The sequence below is a fragment of the Gigantopelta aegis genome, chromosome 3, assembly GCF_016097555.1.
Source record: "Gigantopelta aegis isolate Gae_Host chromosome 3, Gae_host_genome, whole genome shotgun sequence".
Classification (NCBI taxonomy): Eukaryota; Metazoa; Mollusca; class Gastropoda; order Neomphalida; family Peltospiridae; genus Gigantopelta; species Gigantopelta aegis.
In genome coordinates this window covers 2,801,017-2,827,303 of record NC_054701.1, presented here as the reverse complement: position 1 = coordinate 2,827,303, position 26,287 = coordinate 2,801,017, and the positions used below count along the sequence as shown (strand labels likewise).

At 37.5% G+C, this 26,287-nt stretch overlaps 1 protein-coding gene across 1 annotated transcript; it reads left to right on the top strand.

The window, feature by feature from the left end:
• Positions 1-1,008: 1,008 nt before the first annotated feature.
• LOC121367389 (nicotinamide phosphoribosyltransferase-like) lies at positions 1,009-25,298 on the top strand. Its single transcript, XM_041491541.1, has 9 exons — positions 1,009-1,162; positions 4,258-4,488; positions 7,549-7,677; positions 7,868-8,026; positions 14,262-14,392; positions 14,849-15,077; positions 16,047-16,307; positions 17,767-17,889; positions 20,095-25,298. The coding sequence occupies exons 1-9, from the start codon at positions 1,103-1,105 to the stop codon at positions 20,206-20,208; spliced, it is 1,437 nt and encodes a 478-aa protein (XP_041347475.1). The 5' UTR covers positions 1,009-1,102; the 3' UTR covers positions 20,209-25,298.
• Positions 25,299-26,287: the final 989 nt, after the last annotated feature.

The following is a 26,287-nucleotide window of genomic DNA, read 5'->3' as shown; positions in this document are numbered from 1 at the left end:
GTAATAAATATTGACTGTACTAATTCATATTCCCGTTGTTCGTTTCTCTTATATGACAACCCAAGCTGCTATAATACTCATAAGACATGCTACAACTATGTGTTAGCTACAGAAAATAAATGACAATATGCAAGGCATGCAAAAAGTTGATATAACTTTATTCTATGTAAAACAATAATCACTAAGGCTTTGCTTCACCCCCAAAGACCCGGATGATCGGTAACTAGGCCTTGTGACGTCACGCCGGTTCCGAGAATAGAATCATTAACTTTAAGTAGAGTGTAAACTTCTAATTATTAAATACAAATAAAGACGATTCTTAACCCACAGCTTCTCATAGTTGGAAGGAGAGTACACCGACCCCAAACCCGCATTGACAATAATTAACAGTAGTTGTTTCCCTTTAATGAAGAAAAAAACAAAACAAGAGCAAGTTTTGTTTTCGTTGCTAGGTCCAAGCAGGTTTTAGCCCCAATATAGTTTCACACCAAGACAGTTCGGCCCCTAACAAGTCGTGTTTCTAGATGTATTACGCGTTATAGTTTAGTCCATTTAATTACAAAAACGATCTGTATATTCTTTAAATACGCCATAAGTATGTGAAAATACACGAGTAAAATAACAGATACCTATTTACTTTTAAACATAATATTTAATGCTGGAAACATTACATCTCATGTTAATTACAAACTCATACATTTTCCATCCTTTAATTACTTTTAATACTCTTCTCGTCTCAATGAATTAAATATTACTAAAATGTTAACATATGTTGGTACTAGTCCTTTTGTTTTATATTCAATACTATTATTAAATTGTTATAATTATAAAATTAATGTGTAATTGAAAATGCATTGATGTCATCTAGACTAAGTCAGGTTAATTTTTTTAATGATTCCACAATTACCGTCAGATAAATAAACATATGTTTGAATAATAGAACTATGTTTGTGGGTGTGTTTTTTTTTAAAGATAAGAATGTAGGAGGAAAATGAAAGTAGGAACAAAATAAACTGGAAAATGAAAGTTGTGGGTCTAATTTCTAAGTACATTTTGGTTTAGGTACAAAAAGGCAATACGTCACGAAAAAGTAGCGTTCAAAATGGCGGGGTTTCCAGCAGGTGGCACGGACAATATTCTTCTGGTTACTGATTCTTACAAGGTAATTACTATAAAATTATTAAATTGCCACGGCTTGTCGTCTTCGTTATGATTAACTATATATTCTGTAACAAACTCCAAATAGTATTGCTATTGTCTTTAAATGTTTTGTATGTTATTTCTCCGATCGAATGAAAGTCAGTTTCGGTTTCTACACGAACTGTCAATTCAGTTATGTAAATTACGCCGACTCGATAGGCTTTTTTGGTTATTTTTGGGCGACAGATCGTAAATTCTTGACAACAAAAGATGTATAAATAAATGTATATTGCACCCAAGCTCTAAAGTTTAAAATAGGGAAGTGGGGACCAGACACTGACATGTTTTACCCACCCTCACCCCTCAAACAAACCCAAGTTAGAAACAACAATCTGAAACAGTTGGATTCACAATATAACTATTTACCAATTATTTCAGTTGATATAATCTTGCTCATATACAGTTTGCCAAAGCTTAGCTGAATGTGGGTGCTGTCGGGTTTCTTTCTGTAGTGTGTGTATTAGTGATTAATATGTGGATTTTTTTAAATCAATTAACTCGAAAATGATCGATGTAAAAGTATTTAACGTCAAACATAGGATTGTTGTGATATTAGAGCGGAAATCTTTGCCAACTTTTTGGTTGTCGGGAATTGCCCCAAAAATACATAACTTGGTCTCTGACTGTAATGAGAGCGTATTTATGTCAAAATGTCCGTCTAGCTCTCTTACAGTCAGAGTACTCGGGCTAATATACAGTGTACATGCATGTATATTGATAATTTGATTTTTGATTTACAGTGAAACGTCTCAAGACATGACCATCTGTAAACCAGAATACCTTCAAAACTTTTATCAGAGTCCCTCTTTAAGAACCAGGACATAACTAAACCGGATCTCTCTTAATACTGGACATTTTTATTGGTCCCACGGGTGTCTGGTTTATAGGGGTTTCACAGTTACTGTATATGGTATATTTTATATTATATACATGTATTGTGCCACTCATTGTTACGGGTAGTCAAACCTAGAACAAATAAACTATTTTGATTTGATTTGGTTTACAATGTAATTATGTTTATCAGTTACAACTGTTGCAAAAAAACAAACAAAACAAACAAGTAAAATCATAGAGACCAAACAAAATCTGAATGCAGTGCAGCACATGTATGTATATATTAAACATGAAATAGGTGTATGTATATATTAAACATGAAATAGGTGTATGTGTAATTGAAAGTTTATATGCATTGTTGCTAAAACAAAACTTGCACAAGATGGACTTAGCAGTATAATATTAAATGACAACCCTAAGTTTTCTGCGAGTTTAAAATCATACATGTGTGTTAAATTAAAGACTAATAGTATATCCTTTCATTAAAAAAAAATCATGCTTGTCAAGAGTTAAACTTAACCCTCAGAGTCCAGTGATACAAATAAGCAGAAATTTTCACTAGTCCACTGGACAAATACATCTAGAAATCTACTTGTCAACCAATACTTTCACTAGTCCACCGGACAAATATATCTAGAAATCTACTTGTCGACCAATACTTTCACTAGTCCACTGGACAAATATATCTAGAAATCTACTTGTCGACCAATACTTTCACTAGTCCACCGGACAAATATATCTAGAAATCTACTTGTCGACCAATACTTTCACTAGTCCACCGGACAAATATATCTAGAAATCTACTTGTCCGACAATTTTTTTACTTGGCTAAATAAATAGTTTGTTTTATTCAAGTAGAAGGACAATGTTTTTCATTGCTCAAAATGAAACTTCATTGAACATTTTCACTTGTCCACTGGACAACCACTAAGGTACATTTTGTTTGTCTTAGCAGATTTTCGCTTCTCAGGACAAACGGACAAGTGCTTATTTTGAACACTGGAGTCTACCACTGTCAGTACATTATTAATTCAGAGGACAATGTTGGAAAAGGTTACATGTAGGTAGCCATGATTTTGCTCTAGGTAACCCAATTATTAGGTTACATTAATTCACCTTTACCTACTTAACTGAGGTGTGATACTTCTTAACACATTTACACTAATTTTCGTCAGCTGGAAGTGACGTTTTAATTAAGTAGTATATGCTGGCAGTTTTGAACATAACCTAATACTAACATACTTTTACTATGTTTCTGTATACTATTCTGGCATTCCACATGTAATTTAAACAAAGTGATTTTGCAGTAAGATTTTAACCCCCCTCCCCCACTACAATTGGATCAATTAAAATAGAAAATAAAACTAGAATTATTTAACCTATTGAATTAGAAAGTGAAAGTAGAATTAAAGCTTAACTCGACCTACCTATAAGTGGATCAAATAGAACTGAATGATGAGATGTTTTATATTTGCTTTTTGCTAACTGACCCAAATTACAGACTCAAACTGAAAAACACTGGTTTTATAGGTCTAGAGAGTTTATAACCCATGACTAGTGTATTCTGGCTTGTAACTGATGTCAGATTCATACATGGAATCAAATAGAAAGTGAAAGTAGAATTCCACTAGGGCAGTTTATACTTCCCTGTAATTAAAATAAAATCAAATAATTGAATAAGATAAAGTTGATCACATATATAGTATTAAAATTTTATAAGATTTTATCACTGCCATCAACCCCTCTCCCCCCAGTATAATTCATTAGCTAGTATTACCAGTCTTAAACATTTATTGTTTTCTGACCGACTTGTAATGTAGCACATATATATATATGTTTAACTATAATTTCCTAGGTTTTCTTTAGAATAATAAAATAGTTTATATATGCAATTTGTAGGCGGTGAATCAAGGCTTGAAATTCATTTTGTTGAGTGAAAAGCACTGTTTGCTTATCAGATTGTAATAGGGAAGCAAATGTTTGAAATTGAGAAATGTTCCATGAGCTATCTGTTTGATTTAATGTGACACGTCATATTGTGTGGTGATCTCTGACACCTGTATGTTGTGAATTGTGATGAGATATTTAACAAAATGTTCCATGAGCTACCTGTTTGATTTTAGGTGACACGTCATATTGTGTGGTGATCTCTGACACCTGTATGTTGTGAATTGTGATGAGATATTTAACAAAATGTTCCATGAGCTATCTGTTTGATTTTAGGTGACACATCATATGCAGTATCCCCCGAATACGACAACTGTATACTCGTACTTTGAAAGCCGAGGTGGCAAGTTCCCGAACACTGTGTTCTTTGGACTGCAGTACATTCTGAAGAGATGGCTCACTGGACAGGTGATCACGCTCGCCAAGATAGAAGAAGCAAAAGAACTCTACACAAGGCACTTCGGCAAAGATCTCTTCAATGAAGAAGGATGGAAATATATTCTTGAGGTATCAACATTGATTAAATTCTACTGCTTTAAAGCTACGTTCTTATGATGCGATTAGTAGCACTGACTTGTCGCGTGCGATTTGTCGTTGCCACTCGAATCGTGTGTGTGGGAAGACATTATGTCATAAGATTTGATGACGTCAAACAAAGCTCGTCAGTTTAAACATATTTTGCGGGAAATGCAAGTGCCTACAAATTTCCACTGAAATAAAAAAAAACATGAATGTAGACAATTTACTGATGACATTATGTAACAAAACAATTATTGACCACATCTAGACAGCAATAGGTTTTATTAACCCATGGAATCCGGACATTTTGACATGTGAAAAGCAAGTGAAAAAACATGGAAGTAAAAAAATTTTGTACTTTAATGTGATTTGATTGGCTGAGAGCTTACGATTTGTTGTGAGAAATAGAACATGTTCTAATCGGTACGATTCAGACACGATTTGTCGTATAAGACTAAAGTCGTTCCGATTTAGGTGTTCTCATGATACGATTCCATCCCATGCGACAAATCAGTATGACTAATTGCATCATGAGAACGCCCCTTTAGGAGATTACATGTATATGTGTGTGTATATATATATATATATATATATATATACACACACACACACACACACACACACACACACACACACACACACATACATGTATTTTATCTGATTACATTTGCAATGAAATCGGTATTAAAGTTCTATTCTAGTGCAGAGAATAGCACCTTATAGTATTATCGAAGTTGGCTGTAAATAACTGTCTCATTATTTAAGATAATGAAAAGAGAATTTATTCCATATTTAAAATAGAACTGCTGTAGTAATGACCATTATTTACCTAATATGAAGACAGAAAGTAACTGCTGTCAATGTGCGATTTTAAGGTGAGCGCGGGGCTCGCAAAAATCATGTCGGACTCGCTGGCTTGCCTAGTATACGGGCCCGCATGACTCTTAAATATAATTTGTACAAATGAAATTGAATTTTCTAAATGACACATGCAACATATTTTAAAACTAATAATATGTCTATTTTCGCTTTTCATCAGTGAAAACTTAGTAGTCTCGATAACCCACTCGATGCTTTCCGGTCTGTAGGAATCGTAAAAGTAATTCGGAATAACTCGGCTAATTTCGTTACAGAGATTTTTTAAACCAACATGTTCCGAGAGGACATTAATTCTTCAAAAGGTTTGCTTTTACAGTTTTGATAGGGTTAAGTAATTAAAAAATAATTTGACCATTGTTATTATTTTAAATTTAGACTTAATGAATATCTCTGCTTTTGCTCGTCAGATTGGCTTTGCGCCTGCTGGCTTTGCGTCTGCGGCACTTGTTTCGCCAGCCAGTCGATCTAATTTTCTGCGCATGCGCTTGCAGCACAGTTAGTACATTTCCACTGAGGCCTTTCGTATGACACGATTCCTTACATTTACGTTGTTTTATGGGTTCAAGTCTATGACTACTTAACATGTGACACAATGTCGTCGGGACATGCTCATTACGAATGTTCTTCTGAACTCTGAGAGGTCTTATTCGATTTTTCCCTCATGCCAGTACAGCTGGCCATGGGAATAAAATCGGACTAATGGAAAGGCAACCCCCAACTTCAAACTTTTGTTTCACTAGTATACACTGCACAGATATTGTTCCATTTACAGCATCATAGAAAGTTTTTTAAAATTAAATTGGAATAATTGTTTTACTTTTAGTTTATCTTTAATTTAATGCATTATGAATCTCACTGGCGTAGGAAGCGAAGGGGGGCACATGCCCCCCCCCTCCCACTTTTCAGATATTTTGGTTTATATTTGCTTTATAATAGTGTAAAATTATGTAAATATAAAAGTGTGCCCCCCACTTTTTGGCACCTTCCTACGCCAGTGATGATTAATATTCAATTACATAATTTACATCTAATTAAAAAAATACAAAACTGCATTTAATATTTGATGTTGATAATTTCAATGTCCATACTGACACTTATTGGTTACTGCAGTGTACAGGTAAAACAAATTATTTAAAATGTCAACAAATTTAATTATATAATGTAGCATGATTCATGCATAATTACTATTAACCATCCAAACCTGTGCCCCACGACTGTTATATCAAACACCATGATACTGTGTGTTTTTCTGTCTGTGGGAAAGTGCAAATAAGAGATCCCTTGCTACTAATGGAAAAATGTAGTAGCTTTCCTCTGACTACGTGACACAATGACCAAATGTTTGATATCCAATAGCTGATGATTAATAAATCAATGTGCTCTAGTGGTGTCGTTAAACAAAAACAAACTTTAAATTGCTGTTAAAGTATTTTATTTTAACAATGCATGTATACAAGTCTTCATTAAATTTTAATCTGACATTTGTCAATGGAAATTATCATTTACGTTAATTATAAAATTATGGTGGGGTTTTGCTCTCTCGATAGAGTGCTCATCTGGGGTGCTTTGGTTCTAGGATCGAACCTCCTCTGTGGACCCATTCTCAGATTGGTTTTCGTCATGTCCTAACCAGTGCCCCACGACTGGTATATCAAAGGCTGTGGTATGTACTATCCTGTGTCATTAATAACTGACTGCAAGTTCTATTAATCCTATTCCAGATAATTTCAAAATTTACTACAGCTGAGTTTCACAAATAATTATATTTAACAAAACTGATAACATGCTTAGCAGCAATCATAAATACATCACATTTCAGAACGAGATTGCTAGTATACCATTTGCGAAAAATCTAGTGTATGTTATGATGCGCTGTAGGGCTCGCTGGACTGTTGGCGGGCTCTCAAGATTTGTAAACAGGGAGTCCTTATGGCACTTTAATTTTTGAAACCAAAATCACACACTGGCTGTTGATGAACCTTTTTTAAATTACGTTTGTTTGCATAAAAACCCTGTTAGTTTGGCTACATTGTTTTAACCAGTGACACCAAATTACAATGTATTAATAATCTAGTTTTAAGTTCAGCTGAAATAGTGTTTTAACTCTTAATATGTAGGCTGATGTGTGACAAACACGTTGACTCTTTAACACCTTCTCTTTGTTAACAGCATCATAATGGCTACCTACCTCTGAGGATTAAAGCTGTACCAGAGGGATCGGTTATTCCTTACAAGAACGTTCTCATGACGGTCGAAAACACAGACCCAAAGTGTTTCTGGCTCACAAACTATTTTGAGGTAAGTATGCAAACAAAATTTTACACATAAGTAAAGTTGCCATTTTATTGAGAATTTATTTAATAGTGTACATGCCATTATTTTATATTCAGTTAGATTTGTATATTATTTATTCCTTGTATCAGACAATGGGAATTTTCGACTCTTGGTTTAAATTACTTACTTAGATGTATCACATTTTTGTTTTCAGACTCTTTTGGTGCAGGTTTGGTATCCCATGACGGTTGCGACAAATTCGCGGTACCAAAAAGAAATCATTGCAAGTTACCTTGATGAGACTGCAGACAATCTTGCTGGTTTACCATTCAAGCTTCACGACTTTGGATTCCGAGGATCAACATCAGTTGAGGTATTGACTGAAAACCATACTAATGGAGGCGGGGCCATTCAGCACGCATTGGTAGTGGTGGTAACTAGCATAGAGACTGGGAACCAGTGTTGAGCAATATATAGCACGCATTGGTAGTGGTGGTAACTAGCATAGAGACTGGGAACCAGTGTTGAGCAATATATAGAAGGTGTATGATTGAAAACCATACTAATGCAGGCGGGGCCATTCAGCACGCATTGGTAGTGGTGGTAACTAGCATAGAGACTGGGGTGTGAACCAGTGTTGAGCAATATATAGAAGGTGTATGATTGAAAACCATACTAATGCAGTCGGGGCCATTCAGCACGCATTGGTAGTGGTGGTAACTAGCATAGAGACTGGGAACCAGTGTTGAGCAATATATAGAAGGTGTATGATTGAAAACCATACTAATGCAGGCGGGGCCATTCAGCACACATTGGTAGTGGTGGTAACTAGCATAGAGACTGGGAACCAGTGTTGAGCAATATATAGAAGGTGTATGATTGAAAACCATACTAATGCAGGCGGGGCCATTCAGCACGCATTGGTAGTGGTGGTAACTAGCATAGAGACTGGGAACCAGTGTTGAGCAATATATAGAAGGTGTATGATTGAAAACCATACTAATGCAGGCGGGGCCATTCAGCACGCATTGGTAGTGGTGGTAACTAGCATAGAGACTGGGAACCAGTGTTGAGCAATATATAGAAGGTGTATGATTGAAAACCATACTAATGCAGGCGGGGCCATTCAGTACACATTGGTAGTGGTGGTAACTAGCATAGAGACTGGGAACCAGTGTTGAGCAATATATAGAAGGTGTATGATTGAAAACCATACTAATGCAGGCGGGGCCATTCAGTACACATTGGTAGTGGTGGTAACTAGCATAGAGACTGGGGTGTGAACCAGTGTTGAGCAATATATAGAAGGTGTATGATTGAAAACCATACTAATGGAGGCGGGGCCATTCAGCACGCATTGGTAGTGGTGGTAACTAGCATAGGGACTGGGAACCAGTGTTGAGCAATATATAGAAGGTGTATGATTGAAAACCATACTATTGGAGGCGGGGCCATTCAGCACGCATTGGTAGTGGTGGTAACTAGCATAGAGACGGGGGTGTGAACCAGTGTTGAGCAATATATAGAAGGTGTATGATTGAAAACCATACTAATGCAGGCGGGGCCATTCAGCACGCATTGGTAGTGGTGGTAACTAGCATAGGGACTGGGAACCAGTGTTGAGCAATATATAGAAGGTGTATGATTGAAAACCATACTAATGGAGGCGGGGCCATTCAGCACGCATTGGTAGTGGTGGTAACTAGCATAGGGACTGGGAACCAGTGTTGAGCAATATATAGAAGGTGTATGATTGAAAACCATACTATTGGAGGCGGGGCCATTCAGCACGCATTGGTAGTGGTGGTAACTAGCATAGAGACGGGGGTGTGAACCAGTGTTGAGCAATATATAGAAGGTGTATGATTGAAAACCATACTAATGCAGGCGGGGCCATTCAGCACGCATTGGTAGTGGTGGTAACTAGCATAGGGACTGGGAACCAGTGTTGAGCAATATATAGAAGGTGTATGATTGAAAACCATACTAATGCAGGCGGGGCCATTCAGCACGCATTGGTAGTGGTGGTAACTAGCATAGAGACTGGGAACCAGTGTTGAGCAATATATAGAAGGTGTATGATTGAAAACCATACTAATGCAGGTGGGGCCATTCAGCATGCATTGGTAGTGGTGGTAACTAGCATAGAGACTGGGAACCAGTGTTGAGCAATATATAGAAGGTGTATGATTGAAAACCATACTAATGCAGGCGGGGCCATTCAGCACGCATTGGTAGTGGTGGTAACTAGCATAGGGACTGGGAACCAGTGTTGAGCAATATATAGAAGGTGTATGATTGAAAACCATACTAATGCAGGCGGGGCCATTCAGCACGCATTGGTAGTGGTGGTAACTAGCATAGGGACTGGGAACCAGTGTTGAGCAATATATAGAAGGTGTATGATTGAAAACCATACTAATGCAGGCGGGGCCATTCAGCACGCATTGGTAGTGGTGATAACTAGCATAGAGACTGGGAACCAGTGTTGAGCAATATATAGAAGGTGTATGATTGAAAACCATACTAATGCAGGCGGGGCCAATCAGCACGCATTGGTAGTGGTGGTAACTAGCATAGGGACTGGGAACCAGTGTTGAGCAATATATAGAAGGTGTATGATTGAAAACCATACTAATGCAGGCGGGGCCATTCAGCACGCATTGGTAGTGGTGGTAACTAGCATAGAGACTGGGAACCAGTGTTGAGCAATATATAGAAGGTGTATGATTGAAAACCATACTAATGCAGGTGGGGCCATTCAGCATGCATTGGTAGTGGTGGTAACTAGCATAGAGACTGGGAACCAGTGTTGAGCAATATATAGAAGGTGTATGATTGAAAACCATACTAATGCAGGGGGGGCCATTCAGCACGCATTGGTAGTGGTGGTAACTAGCATAGGGACTGGGAACCAGTGTTGAGCAATATATAGAAGGTGTATGATTGAAAACCATACTAATGCAGGCGGGGCCATTCAGCACGCATTGGTAGTGGTGGTAACTAGCATAGGGACTGGGAACCAGTGTTGAGCAATATATAGAAGGTGTATGATTGAAAACCATACTAATGCAGGCGGGGCCATTCAGCACGCATTGGTAGTGGTGATAACTAGCATAGAGACTGGGAACCAGTGTTGAGCAATATATAGAAGGTGTATGATTGAAAACCATACTAATGCAGGCGGGGCCAATCAGCACGCATTGGTAGTGGTGGTAACTAGCATAGAGACTGGGGTGTGAACCAGTGTTGAGCAATATATAGAAGGTGTATGATTGAAAACCATACTAATGCAGGCGGGGCCATTCAGCACGCATTGGTAGTGGTGGTAACTAGCATAGAGACTGGGAACCAGTGTTGAGCAATATATAGAAGGTGTATGATTGAAAACCATACTATTGCAGGCGGGGCCATTCAGCACGCATTGGTAGTGGTGGTAACTAGCATAGAGACTGGGAACCAGTGTTGAGCAATATATAGAAGGTGTATGATTGAAAACCATACTAATGGAGGCGGGGCCATTCAGCACGCATTGGTAGTGGTGGTAACTAGCATAGAGACTGGGAACCAGTGTTGAGCAATATATAGGTGTATGATTGAAAACCATACTATTGGAGGCGGGGCCATTCAGCACGCATTGGTAGTGGTGGTAACTAGCATAGAGACTGGGGTGTGAACCAGTGCTGAGCAATATATAGAAGGTGTATGATTGAAAACCATACTATTGCAGGCGGGGCCATTCAGCACGCATTGGTAGTGGTGGTAACTAGCATAGAGACTGGGGTGTGAACCAGTGTTGAGCAATATATAGAAGGTGTATGATTGAAAACCATACTAATGCAGGCGGGGCCATTCAGCACGCATTGGTAGTGGTGGTAACTAGCATAGAGACTGGGGTGTGAACCAGTGTTGAGCAATATATATAAGGTGTATGATTGAAAACCATACTAATGCAGGCGGGGCCATTCAGCACGCATTGGTAGTGGTGGTAACTAGCATAGAGACTGGGAACCAGTGTTGAGCAATATATATAAGGTGTATGATTGAAAACCATACTATTGCAGGCGGGGCCATTCAGCACGCATTGGTAGTGGTGGTAACTAGCATAGAGACTGGGAACCAGTGTTGAGCAATATATAGAAGGTGTATGATTGAAAACCATACTAATGGAGGCGGGGCCATTCAGCACGCATTGGTAGTGGTGGTAACTAGCATAGGGACTGGGAACCAGTGTTGAGCAATATATAGAAGGTGTATGATTGAAAACCATACTATTGCAGGCGGGGCCATTCAGCACGCATTGGTAGTGGTGGTAACTAGCATAGAGACTGGGAACCAGTGTTGAGCAATATATAGAAGGTGTATGATTGAAAACCATACTAATGGAGGCGGGGCCATTCAGCACGCATTGGTAGTGGTGGTAACTAGCATAGGGACTGGGAACCAGTGTTGAGCAATATATAGAAGGTGTATGATTGAAAACCATACTAATGGAGGCGGGGCCATTCAGCACGCATTGGTAGTGGTGGTAACTAGCATAGGGACTGGGAACCAGTGTTGAGCAATATATAGAAGGTGTATGATTGAAAACCATACTAATGGAGGCGGGGCCATTCAGCACGCATTGGTAGTGGTGGTAACTAGCATAGGGACTGGGAACCAGTGTTGAGCAATATATAGAAGGTGTATGATTGAAAACCATACTAATGGAGGCGGGGCCATTCAGCACGCATTGGTAGTGGTGGTAACTAGCATAGAGACTGGGAACCAGTGTTGAGCAATATATAGAAGGTGTATGATTGAAAACCATACTAATGGAGGCGGGGCCATTCAGCACGCATTGGTAGTGGTGGTAACTAGCATAGAGACTGGGAACCAGTGTTGAGCAATATATAGAAGGTGTATGATTGAAAACCATACTAATGGAGGCAGGGCCATTCAGCACGCATTGGTAGTGGTGGTAACTAGCATAGGGACTGGGAACCAGTGTTGAGCAATATATAGAAGGTGTATGATTGAAAACCATACTAATGCAGGCGGGGCCATTCAGCATGCATTGGTAGTGGTGGTAACTAGCATAGGGACTGGGAACCAGTGTTGAGCAATATATAGAAGGTGTATGATTGAAAACCATACTAATGCAGGCGGGGCCATTCAGCACGCATTGGTAGTGGTGGTAACTAGCATAGGGACTGGGAACCAGTGTTGAGCAATATATAGAAGGTGTATGATTGAAAACCATACTAATGCAGGTGGGGCCATTCAGCACGCATTGGTAGTGGTGGTAACTAGCATAGAGACTGGGAACCAGTGTTGAGCAATATATAGAAGGTGTATGATTGAAAACCATACTAATGCAGGCGGGGCCATTCAGCACGCATTGGTAGTGGTGGTAACTAGCATAGAGACTGGGAACCAGTGTTGAGCAATATATAGAAGGTGTATGATTGAAAACCATACTAATGGAGGCGGGGCCATTCAGTACGCATTGGTAGTGGTGGTAACTAGCATAGAGACTGGGAACCAGTGTTGAGCAATATATAGAAGGTGTATGATTGAAAACCATACTAATGCAGGTGGGGCCATTCAGCACACATTGGTAGTGGTGGTAACTAGCATAGAGACTGGGAACCAGTGTTGAGCAATATATAGAAGGTGTATGATTGAAAACCATACTAATGCAGGCGTGGCCATTCAGTACACATTGGTAGTGGTGGTAACTAGCATAGGGACTGGGAACCAGTGTTGAGCAATATATAGAAGGTGTATGATTGAAAACCATACTATTGCAGGCGGGGCCATTCAGCACGCATTGGTAGTGGTGGTAACTAGCATAGAGACTGGGAACCAGTGTTGAACAATATATAGAAGGTGTATGATTGAATGAATGAATGAATGAATGTTTAACGACACCCCAGCACGAAAAATACATCGGCTATTGGGTGTCAAACTATGGTAATGCAAATAAATAAAGTGATGATTAACATCAATATAAAAATTCAAGGTTTAAACAAAAACAGTGTAAAGAACTGTGCAAAAATACAAATACAAATATCACAGAATTTTACGGACACCGAATTTTACTCTAAACTTCAATTTGTGCTGTATTGGCCATTCTCAAAGAGAATGTTACACCCCTGCACCACGGTGAGGTTACAGCACACGCAGGGGTGTATGATTGAAAACACACAAGTGGTAACATAAGCAGTCTCTTATGCAAACAATTATTATATTCTGTATATTACAACACACTTCACTAATAAAAAAAAAAATCCAAATTAGGGCTTACTCAGTAAATTGACTTTGAATGCACAAAACACCAGGGAAGATAAAGTTGCTTAACAAAATGATGTTATATAGTTTGTTACTGTTAAGGGTTGAGAAATTAAAAAACCAAATTACAATCAATTCTAAGGTAGATTGTAACTATTTATTTTGCACTTTGTATGTGTTAACTTAGCAGAGTTTGAAACATAGATCTAGATTAGTGATTGTTATTTGAACAAGTTCAATGTGTTGAGAGTTAAACTATGTGAAATAGCATTTTTGTTTGTTTAACTTTGCCCTGTGCTTGTACATAATTTAGCTGATATTATTTGAAACTGCAGTCTGCAGGGATTGGGGGAATGTCTCACCTTGTTAACTTCATGGGCACGGACACTATTGCAAGCATCACGACAGCCAGAACCTACTACGGTTGTCCCATGGCAGGATTCTCCATCCCAGCAGCAGAACACAGGTAATGACCATGTTAATGGGACACAGCTCAGTTTGATTCCATTGTAGTGTGTATTCGACTCACTGTGTTGAATCTCATAGTTTTACTGCAGATTTCAGTTGAGTTATACACTTTTGGCAGAATAATGTGAAAGAGTTTTTAAAAGTTCCCCTGCAGCTATACAAACACAGGTGGCAGCATGTTTCCTCTTTTCTCACTGTCTCTCCATCTATTTATGTCCCCCTCTCTCTCTCTCTCTCTCTCTCTCTCTCTCTCTCCCCCCCTCCCTCCCTCCCTCTCTCTCTCCCTCCCTCCCTCTCTCTCATTAACATGCCACTATTCAAACACAGGCAACAGTGTGCTTACTTTTTTTCCCTTGTGTGTGTCTCACTGTCTAAATCTGTTTATTTCAATATGATCATCACATGGGGAAAACATTGTCAGTATACAGGTGCAATGATACATGTTTAATTTCAGTACAATCACCACATGGGGAAAAGATGACGAGGTGGCTGCATTTAGAAACATGTTGGAGCGTTTTCCCGACGGCCTCATGGCGTGTGTTAGCGACAGTTACGACATTTGGAATGCCTGTGAGAACGTGTGGGGCAAGGAGCTCAAAGAACTGGTTATAGCTCGGGGAAAACACAACGGCACATTGGTGGTCAGACCAGACTCGGGGGACCCACCTGAAGTAGTCATTAAGGTGAGAGAACATAATTGTGTAAAGTAAAACATAAAAGATTTCTTGTTGTGCTGGCCTAAAGACTGAGGTGATGATCAAACCAAGTTACAGGTACACTGTAACATTCATATTTGGGGGCTGAATACTGTTAAATACTTTTATTTCACGGGATAAAATTTCCGCGATACAATGAAAATGAGTCTGTTCGCTAGCATTTATTTTTGCAAATCCCCCATCCCTTCCCCCAATAAAAAACAATGAAGTACCGGTACTGATGTCAATAATTTTGACGTTTATTGTTTACAAAATACCGTAAGCTTATGCAAGGTGCGTAGGCTACCCTATGCGCTTTTTCGTAATCCTCAGGTTTGTTATAAAAAACAAGCCTAAAATTAAAATGAAATTTGAAGGTGCAATGCTAGCTCAAGTTTGATTTAAACTATTTATTACTGTCAAAATACTTATTCCATACGGTTTGTGATTGACCAACAGTCAAAACGTAATGAGAAGACCCAATATGTACCACAAGTATATATTCACTGTACAAGCCCACCCCAGATTTGGTTACTTTCCACATTTTAACATACTCTGATGTTTACTTCCGTTTTCTAAACACTTATTTCATCACCAGCATTTATGAAAGAAAATCATACAAAACATAGTATTGTTTATTATCTTATAATATATTGTCTGTACTTATATATTGTTTGTTTTTTATTTAAAGTTTTAAGTGTTGCATTGTTACTACTAGTCCCATGCAGTGGAAATTAACGAGGTCTTGGGTCTGATTGAACAAGACTACTACTTTTTTTCCTTCTTTTTTTTATGTCCAATTTTCGTCAGCCTTTAATTTCGCATGGAATTTATTTACACAATTTTATTCAAACACAAAAAATGCAAAAATAAATTCCATGTGAAAATATTAGTTTAATAGCAAAGAATGTGTCCTAAATTGTGTTCATTATGTGCCTATTTATTTTTGCCTGTTAGGTTCTGAATATTTTTGGAGCAATCTTTGGTACGTCTGAGAACTCGAAAGGCTACAAGATGTTGCCTCCGTACCTGCGCGTGATCCAGGGAGACGGGATCAGCTACGAAACACTCGAATCGATCCTGTCACGCATGAAGGAGAACAAGTGGAGCGCGGAGAACCTAGCATTTGGCAGTGGTGGCGCTCTGCTTCAGAGACTCAACCGCGACACACAGAAGTGTGCGTTCAAGTGTAGCTTTGCTGTTGTAGATGGAAAACAGGTAAACTGGCTTCCTTCCTTTCTGTCTGTGGGGTGGCACGTAGGCCAGTGGTAAATCGCTTGCCTAGTGCATTGATCTCCGTTGGTAGCCCATTGGACTATTTCTTGTTCCATCCAGTGCACCACGAATGGTATATCAAAGGCCATCGTATGCACTGTCCTGTCTGTAGGATGGTGCATATAAAAGATCCCTTGCTCTAGTGGTATCGTTAAAACAAACTAACTACCTACATGTGTCTTTGCCTGTCTCTCTCTGTATGTGTCTTCCTCTTTCTATCTTTCTGGATATTAAAAAAATTCTGAATTGTAGCACCAATCAAAAACTCTTGTTTCATTCTTTGGTGAAAAGCCCGCAAGAAACATCTTACTGTTTATGTTTATCTATGACAAGAAATGGTGGTGAGTTGATTTTCCCACTCCATGATGTGTGTTTCTCTGTGACAAGAAATGGTGGTGAGTTGACTGTCCCACTCCATGATGTGTGTTTCTCTTTGCCAAGAAATGGTGGTTAGTTGACTGTCCCACTCCATGATGTGTGTTTCTCTATGCCAAGAAATGGTGGTGAGTTGACTGTCCCACTCCATGATGTGTGTTTCTCTGACAAGAAATGGTGGTTGTTCCACTCCATGACATATGTTTATCTATGCCAAGAAATGGTGGTGAGTTGACTGTCCCACTCCATGATGTGTGTTTCTCTATGACAAGAAATGGTGGTGAGTTGACTGTCCCACTCCATGATGTGTGTTTCTCTATGACAAGAAATGGTGGTTGTCCCACTCCATGACGTATGTTTATCTATGCCAAGAAATGGTGGTGAGTTAACTGTCCCACTCCATGATGTGTGTTTCTCTATGACAAGAAATGGTGGTTGTCCCACTCCATGATGTGTGTTTCTCTATGACAAGTAATGGTGGTTGTCCCACTCCATGACATATGTTTATCTATGCCAAGAAATGGTGGTGAGTTGACTGTCCCACTCCATGATGTGTGTTTCTCTATGACAAGAAATGGTGGTTGTCCCACTCCATGACGTATGTTTATCTATGCCAAGAAATGGTGGTGAGTTGATTGTCCCACTCCATGATGTGTGTTTCTCTATGACAAGAAATGGTGGTGAGTTGACTGTCCCACTCCATGATGTGTGTTTCTCTATGACAAGAAATGGTGGTTGTCCCACTCCATGACATGTTTATCTATGCCAAGAAATGGTGGTGAGTTGACTGTCCCACTCCATGAAGTGTGTTTCTCTATGACAAGAAATGGTGGTTGTCCCACTCCATGACGTATGTTTATCTATGCCAAGAAATGGTGGTGAGTTGATTGTCCCACTCCATGATGTGTGTTTCTCTATGACGAGAAATGGTGGTGAGTTGATTGTCCCACTCCATGATGTATGTTTATCTATGCCGAGAAATGGTGGTGAGTTGACTGTCCCACTCCATGATGTATGTTTTTCTCAGGTGAATGTCTTCAAGGATCCTATAACGGACCACGGTAAGAAGAGCAAGAAAGGTCGTTTGACTTTAGAAAAAACTAAAGACGGATATGCCACAATGGAGGAAGGACATGGGGATCCCAAGAAGGTGGGTCGCAGTTTGAGACATTTGTAAGATAAAATTTAAAACTGGTAAGGCTTCATTCACATCTTTTACACAATCGTTCAAAGTATGAAATATAAAATATCTAATGCTTGAAACAGTGCAGAGGCATTCATAATCTTTTCATGATCAAATTAACATTTTATATTCATTATTTGTATTTCATGATCAAATTAACATTTTATATTCATTATTTGTATTTCATATAAAATGTAATAGAAACTTTGGTGCTTCAAAACTAGCTGAATTAAAAATACTCAGAAACGTTAATGAGATGTTCTGCAGAAATCAAAATACAGTTCCATATAATACACTAGTACAGAGATCAAAATACAGTTCCATATAATACACTAGTACAGAGATCAAAATACACTTCCATATAATACACTAGTACAGAGATCAAAATACACTTCCATATAATACACTAGTACAGTGGAACCTTTCAAAACTGGACTTCCCCATAACCAAATTTCCCCTAAAACCGGACATTTTTCAGTCTTTTTAAAAAAATCAGTATATAACTTAACCTCTCTAAACCAGATGCCTCTGAAAAGCGGACATTTTACTTGGTCCGAGGGTGTCCAGTTTAGAGGGGTGGCACTGTATTACTAAATTTATTCTTTAAAGCTGCAGTCACTGGAATAGTTTTATTATTTAAGCATTTACAATGGATGATCCAGTTCTGTTTGGTACATATAAGGTCCACCACATTGCTTATCTACATTATCTAGGTCAACTACAAACGCAATGGCCAGCTTTGTTTTTCTTCATTTAGCGGGACGCCCGTAGAACTGGGAATTTACGTGATTTGTGCAGGCGCTGAGATTCTCACGTGATTTTGAACAAATTTAACTGTCTTGATTGGGGGGTCGTCTCATATCTCCAAAAAATATTTATATACATAGAGGTATGGTACAACATCTTTCCAGGGGTCAGTGGGGGATTTGCCGTGACATTTTAACAGTGGCCATCGGTTGGCATACGTGTTACATGTAAGGGGGTGTCAATAATTATGTAACGCTCTAAGGGGAGAGGAAGAGGTCAGTGTATTCGATTTACATATCATTTATCAAAACCATGTTATTTCTATTCATTACGTAGACCTAAAAAGGTGGGGGGTTTTAATTGCGCGATTGGTCTAGAATCGATCCCCATCGGCTGGCTTGTTCAGCCAGTGCCCCATGACTGGTATATAAAAGGCCATGGTATGTGATATCCTGTCTGTGGGATAGTGCATATAAACGATCCCTTACTAAAAATGTAGGGGGATTCCAAGGCGCGTGTGCAGGGATTTTAGCGGGGTTGGGGGTTATAGACTGTTGAGTGAAGTTTATATGGCGTCATGCTCCCTCAGAAAATATATTTCATTTTTTTTTAGCTTGGGCAGGTAAGTGTTTCGACCCCCAATACACTCCCCCTTCACATATACCCGTTTTCTCTCTCAGATTTTATGTCAAAATTACCAAATGTTTGACATCAAATAGCTGATGATTAATAAATCAATATGCTCTAACATTGATGCCATTAAACAAAAGTTTAAGTTACTTTTCATCTCATATTTTCACTTAAAATTCATGAAAAAGTATTATTCTCTTGTGGGTTTAAAAAAAATCTTATTGTAATGTTAAATTTAAACATAATGTAGTCTAAAATTATGCAAGAAGCAAAAACAAATTAAATCAGGCTTAATTTTGTCCGGTGTTCACACCCTTTATTGACAACCGCACAATCTTGCTGAGGACATTTTGTATTAAAACAGAATGAGATTCACATCCCAATACATGTATTTTGTGACATTCATTGTCGGGAAAACAAACACGCATTCTGTATAATTTTTCTTGTGGTAGAAAGGAACATAATAAATAAAATGCTTCCAGTTAGTACGTGAATTAGCAGGACCCCACATGCTAGGAAACATTTTATGTTCAAATTTGTTTTTAACTGTTGTGTTAATTAATTTTTAAAATGTCCTACATCCAAGTCATGAGATTGGCTCGTAAAGAAGATTATGCCAATGGATGTCACTTTCAGATGCCTCTTGGAGTTATCGCTCCATTTCATAAAATTTTGCTACTTTAGAATTGCTAAGCAAATATTAAAAAACATTTATAGTTTTCAGTGTTTATTATAAAATCTTGTTTAATATAATGTAATAAATATATATGTATATATTTTGATTTTGTCTTGCAGGACTTGCTGGTAACTGTGTTTGAAAATGGAAAACTACTCAAAGACTACTCATTTGATGAAGTTCGACAGAATGCTGAGCTAGATTTAGTAAAACAAAGAAAGTCGTCCCAATAAATACATGTGTTGTATAACCTGTGTGTATGGATGTCTGCGCATTGGACTCTTAACTGAATACAAGATTCACACCACATTCATGCAGTTATTTCTTAGACAAGCTGCACTAAAGAACCAAACTTCATGTATAATGTTATAAAGGGAGTGAAGAGACAGTTTTTATATTTAAAAACATTTTTTACTTACTTTTTTTTCTTCTGTCTGTGGAATTGATATTTGCAATGTCTTTTACAAGTATAACGGATTTTGACCATTTTTCTTACTGTGTAGAATTGGTATTAATACTTTTGTACCTGTAAAATTGAAAATTCTTGTAGAAGTCACAGTGAGTATTTCTTACCTGTAGAACTGACAATGACCATTTCTTACCTGTAGAACTAATCTGAACGACAAAACCGTAATACATGATCAGGGTGATATCTCTGTACAATGCAGAGTCGAATGAGCATTTGGCAAAATAGTGGATGATTCCATGAATCTCTTTCCAGTATGTTGTCTATAGGATGATAGCCACTGGAAATTTCATCCATCTTGCATGGCCACAAAGACGACAGCCAATCCCAGACTAGTAAATCAAAACTAGCACCGGACGGAGCTCATTAGAATAAGTACAGCTGTGATGACATGCACTCATGAACCACTGTCATAACTGATGATAACAGGTGGTCGATAAGCATGAGCATATCCTGCCCCACTGATGGCACCCGTCATGAGTACTGCCACCACAACTGTCGACAAACTAACAACAACCATATCTTACTGTAACGCTGACAACAACCATATCTTACTGTAACGCTGACAACAACCATTTCTTACTGTAAAGCTGACAACAACCATTTCTTACTGTAACGCTGACAACAACCATTTCTTACTGTAACGCTGACAACAACCATTTCTTACTGTAACGCTGACAACAACCATTTCTTACTGTAAAGCTGACAACAACCATTTCTTACTGTAACGCTGACAACAACAATATCTTACTGTAACGCTGACAACAACCATTTCTTACTGTAAAGCTGACAACAACCATTTCTTACTGTAACGCTGACAACAACCATTTCTTACTGTAAAGCTGACAACAACCATTTCTTACTGTAACGCTGACAACAACCATTTCTTACTGTAAAGCTGACAACAACCATTTCTTACTGTAAAGCTGACAACAACCATTTCTTACTGTAATGCTGACAACCATTTCTTACTGTAACGCTGACAACAACCATTTCTTACTGTAAAGCTGACAACGACCATTTCTTACTGTAAAGCTGACAAAGACCATTTCTTACTGTAAAGCTGACAAATAACATTTCTTACTGTAAAGCTGACAAAGACCATTTCTTACTATAAAGCTGACAAAGACCATTTCTTACTGTAAAGCTGACAAATAACATTTCTTGCTGTAAAGCTAACAGTTTGTGACTTTTCCTGTAGAAGTGACTTTGACTCCTTCACTAATGTGGATCTTATGACAATGACCATTTCATTCACATTGATTTTACCTGTAGTACCAACAGATATTGTTAGTCTGTTTCTTAATATATCTTTGTGACTGTAAAGTGTAATTTACTTTCCTTAGGTCGACAAAAGTCACTTTTTCACACGCTTGTTTTGGCTTCGTACACAATGAATATAGCATCTCTCTCCATACTTTCACTTCAAATCAATGGTAAAAAAATGTAATTACAAGATTAGTAATGTTAAAAAAAAAAAAAATTAATAGGAATTTTTCCAGTGTTCTTAAAATGGAAATGTCATGTAGCCCCGTTTATTGTTATTGTAAGATGTAAAGTGATGTCATTGGAATACAAAATTAGATGTATTATTATCATGCTTCTTCGCTACATTAAAACAAAAACTGGTCTACTAATGACCCCTGTCAAAATTCTATAACGAGTAGACAATGCTGTGTACAAGTTGATATGTTTTAATTTTTCATAATTCTGGACAAAATATTGTTTAAGTTTAAAAAGATGGAAAAAAACCAAAAAACTTTTCATCAAATATATCATTAAAAAATCACTGTTAGATATGTTATATTTATTGTGTACGAAGCCAAAACAAGGGTGCGAAGAGTGACTGTCGTCGACCTTAATAATGTTACATAATTACAAGTGTGTTTGTATTTCACACTCGGATGTTATCCATACATCATCTACAAAGAACTTATTATTTTTCGCTGATCTCACACCAGTACCATAATACATGAAAACAGATCACGTTTATACAGTGCTATTAGTATACTAGTATTTATGTCATAGTGTGTTTATAATGTTAATGCCAACGTCTTAAATTCTTTTAGTGACACATGATTCAATATGTCCCATGAAAAGATTATGGCACCCGTCATAAGTACTAACATTTATTATAGGTGAATATGCCTATTTATTTTAGATGAATATGCCTATTATGTAGTTTGCAACAGGATTACTAGATGTCAGTTTGTTTAGACATGCTTAAGAAATTGATTTTGCTTAACTTGCACATATATTACTGTGATTTTTAGGACTTTAACATAAACATAATTTTTCTTTAACTAGTTATTTGCCAGTATTCGATCATTGATGCACAGGAGGTAAATATGCTTGTAGATATTTGTTCTATTTTTCAGTTTATTTTTAATGTATCGGTTAATAATTCAAGACAATCATAAAATACTGATGCAGGTCTTTGAGAATTAATTTTTTTCTTAAAAACAAACTGATGTAACCCATTTAATTTTTGTGTACCCCATCATAACCATGTAAACGATGTCCTAAATTTAATACCTCAACAAAAATTGAGAAACTGATTTGTGTCCAGTGTGAGCAATGTGTGAATAAAACTGTCAATGTTGCCGTTTTCCGAGGCCTGTGATGTATGCTAGTATTTTTGTCATACTACTGGATAGCATACTTTGGGTGATCACACAATTCCTGTACCTTTGTTTGGGGTTTGTACACAAGAAATATTACATATCCAACAGTATTAAATAATTTTTATATATTTCATGAATGGTACTTGTTTGTCTCCCCTTGATGAAGTGAAAAGATGAAATTGAGATCTTACTTTTCTTAAAGTAGTGACCGTGTCAAGTTTTGTATTTAGCTCAGTCTTATAGTTTCGTGTTCGCTCCATTTCTTCACTAACTGACAATCGTGGATCAATAGTTGCAGTTTTGAATATTTATCTCAACTAGTGTTAAAATATTTATTTTTATTATTTATTTTTTTTGGACATGTATCATGATGAACATCTGTGGGTGGAACTATCAGTGACACCGAATTTGTGGTAGGCGAAAAATTTCATTCTACAGAATTTTACTTTCATCTTTTCTAACCTAAACTTAATATCTTGTCAACAGTTATGTAAATAGAAGTATCTGCTTAAATAGGGGTTAAGATAAGTTGATTTCTTTTTTGGTGAAGCATAGTAATAATATAGATGTTTTTAATTTGTGTGACGTCAGAATTCATATGGCATCACTTTGCATCTCCCTACAATAATAATAAACTGGGTGCATGACGGTTCCATTTTCAGAATGCTGGAAAACTTTTATTGCAAAAATTGCTATTAAAAATCTTTTATTCAAAGATTACTAATGCATCTAATTGTGATTGAAGAAAATATTGTCCTTAATTTTTTTTTTATACCATTTATGAAATATAAATATGAAGTGAAATTATTATATGACATGTTATATTTATTGTGTATGAAGAAAAACGATGTTGAGGAATTGTCTGTCATTGATGTTAGTTTTTATGTCATAACATGTACACTAAAATGTAAGATAGTATATCGGTATACCATCCAGTACTATTTGTCTTTAGATCTTGGCAGTATATGATGATATAACAGGTCAAGTCAACTTAGGTTTTCACTTCACCCAGCTGATTGGGTTAGCCAAGTTCGATACTTCAGGTATGTACACGTGTTTTGTTCTGCTGAGAAACGCATATTAAAGGTTTGTTTGCCCCTATGTGTACTCTATTCACAGTTAACAGTATGAGGGTAATGACAACACCAAGCCGACTGTCTATTCAGAGGTAGTGCTCAACTCTTGGGTCTGACATACTGTGCATCTTGTTGATAATATTGTCATACTTGTGGTGCTTTATGAGAATGGCAGTTTGCTGCAACCAATTTTTTTAAGCTTTGTATTTTATTTTCATGTATGCTTAAGAGTTCAAACATGCTGTCCTGTCCAGATTGGGCGAGTGTTTAGAGAGAGAGACAATGGAATAGTGGCCTCCCACCTCCCATTGTGTTGGTGGAACCCCCTCTGTGTGGGAAGTAGTACTGTGGTGCGAACCCATTACCTGCTGTTCTTAAACATGCTATGTCTAAGTTGCAATAATGGTGGTTCCCAACAAAAATATTTATCTATTTTCGCTTTGAAACGTAAAGTTTATACCTTGAGCTATATGCCCTTTAAATTGCAACCCAATAATTTCATTTACATGTGGATTTTTATTCTTAGGGGGAATCGTGACAGTGTTATATACATTAACTAGTGACGACACTGTTTTATGCGTACACATTCAACACACTAAGTTTACACAGAATGTTTTGCGGTTAACTGTCGAGAAAAATAAAAATGGTAGCCATGCTATATTTAGCCACAAATTATTCGGGAGACCCCTCTTATTGTCCAGTGCAAGACTTTTTAAAATTATTATTCTGGAGTTAATTATGGAACAATTATGTGTGGGATAGAATTAATTTGTAGTTATATATTACAAATAAATTTGAAAATAAAGAAATATTGTAATGTCAATTTTGACATAGGACCTTTAAGGCCAGTGACCTAACCACTATGTGTCTGATGCCTGTGACTACGTTGGCTACTTCCAATTACAGTTATTCAGGAGGAGATAACCTGGGTGGGTGGAGGTGACTGGAGATCTTTATTTTATGTCTGGTGGACCTGCGACATGTTCTCTCCTGTGCATCCATGGTTTAAAAGGGGCGAGGCGTAGGCCCGGTGGTACAGTGCTCGCTTGATGCGTGGTCGGTTTGGGATCGATCCCTGTCGGGCCCATTGGGCTATTTCTTGCTCCAGCCAGTACATCAAAGGCTGTGGTATATGCTATCCTGTCTGGGATGGTGCATATAAAAGATCCCTTGCTGCCAATCGAAAAGAGTAGCCCATGAAATGGCGACAGCGGGTTTCCTCCTTCAATATCTGTGTGGTCCTTAACCATATGTCTGACGCCATATAACCGTAAATAAAATGTGTTGAGTGCATCGTTAAATAAAACATTTCTTTCTTTCTTTCCATAGTTTAAAAATAACTGTTTTGTCGGAACAGAGAATACATGAGTGACTATTGGATACCGTTTATGTAACATCAAGTTTTAAAAATGTATCCAACGAGCAAAAGCAAGTTGAATATGTTTTTAAATGAGTTGCAAGATAAATGGTATCTTATGGACACAAAATTAATGTAGTATTATCTTTCTTACATATCCCCTTAATCAGGTTTAAAAAACCCAAACCCAACTAAATTCTGTTTATGACACTCGTGTAGCAGTTTACTTGTGAGTTATATATCACTTATAACTTATATATCACAAAGCAATCACTTTCAGTTGTCCTTTTTCTATTGGATGGTATAATTATATTGCAGACCACACCACTTTTATTATTATTATGTTTTAACTATATATATGATCAATTGTTGAACAGCCTTTGATAGCCAGTTTATGTGCACAAACTGTTAACAAATGATAAAGTGTGGGTCTTTACTGTGCAATAAGAAAACATGTTTGTGGACAGTCACCTGTAATGTAGATTAACCCAAGGCAGATTCCGTATGCATAATAAGACCTCCTTCAGCCTTCTAGCCGTCTGCCCACAGAGATTACTCTAAACCACGTGTGCAGCAGGCACTCTAGTGTGTTCGGCACTTTATCACATACATAGCCTAATACATTACATGGCAGTTACTGCCGCTGTTTTGTGTACTGTTTTGTATTGAAATTAATATATACATTTATAGTTATTCAAATTGTTGATCATTTTTTATAATTTCTAGTATATATATTTATTAGTATTAAAATAGATTGCCGGACATATGGCACATAGATTTGATATTTTA

Bases quoted from the DNA above. Each gene is read 5' to 3' on its own strand.
- LOC121367389 (XM_041491541.1), top strand. From the start codon at position 1,103: ATGGCGGGGTTTCCAGCAGGTGGCACGGACAATATTCTTCTGGTTACT. The intron at 14,393-14,848 runs GTAATGACCATG...GTTTAATTTCAG, and splicing joins ATCCCAGCAGCAGAACACAG to TACAATCACCACATGGGGAA. The intron at 16,308-17,766 runs GTAAACTGGCTT...TGTTTTTCTCAG, and splicing joins CTGTTGTAGATGGAAAACAG to GTGAATGTCTTCAAGGATCC.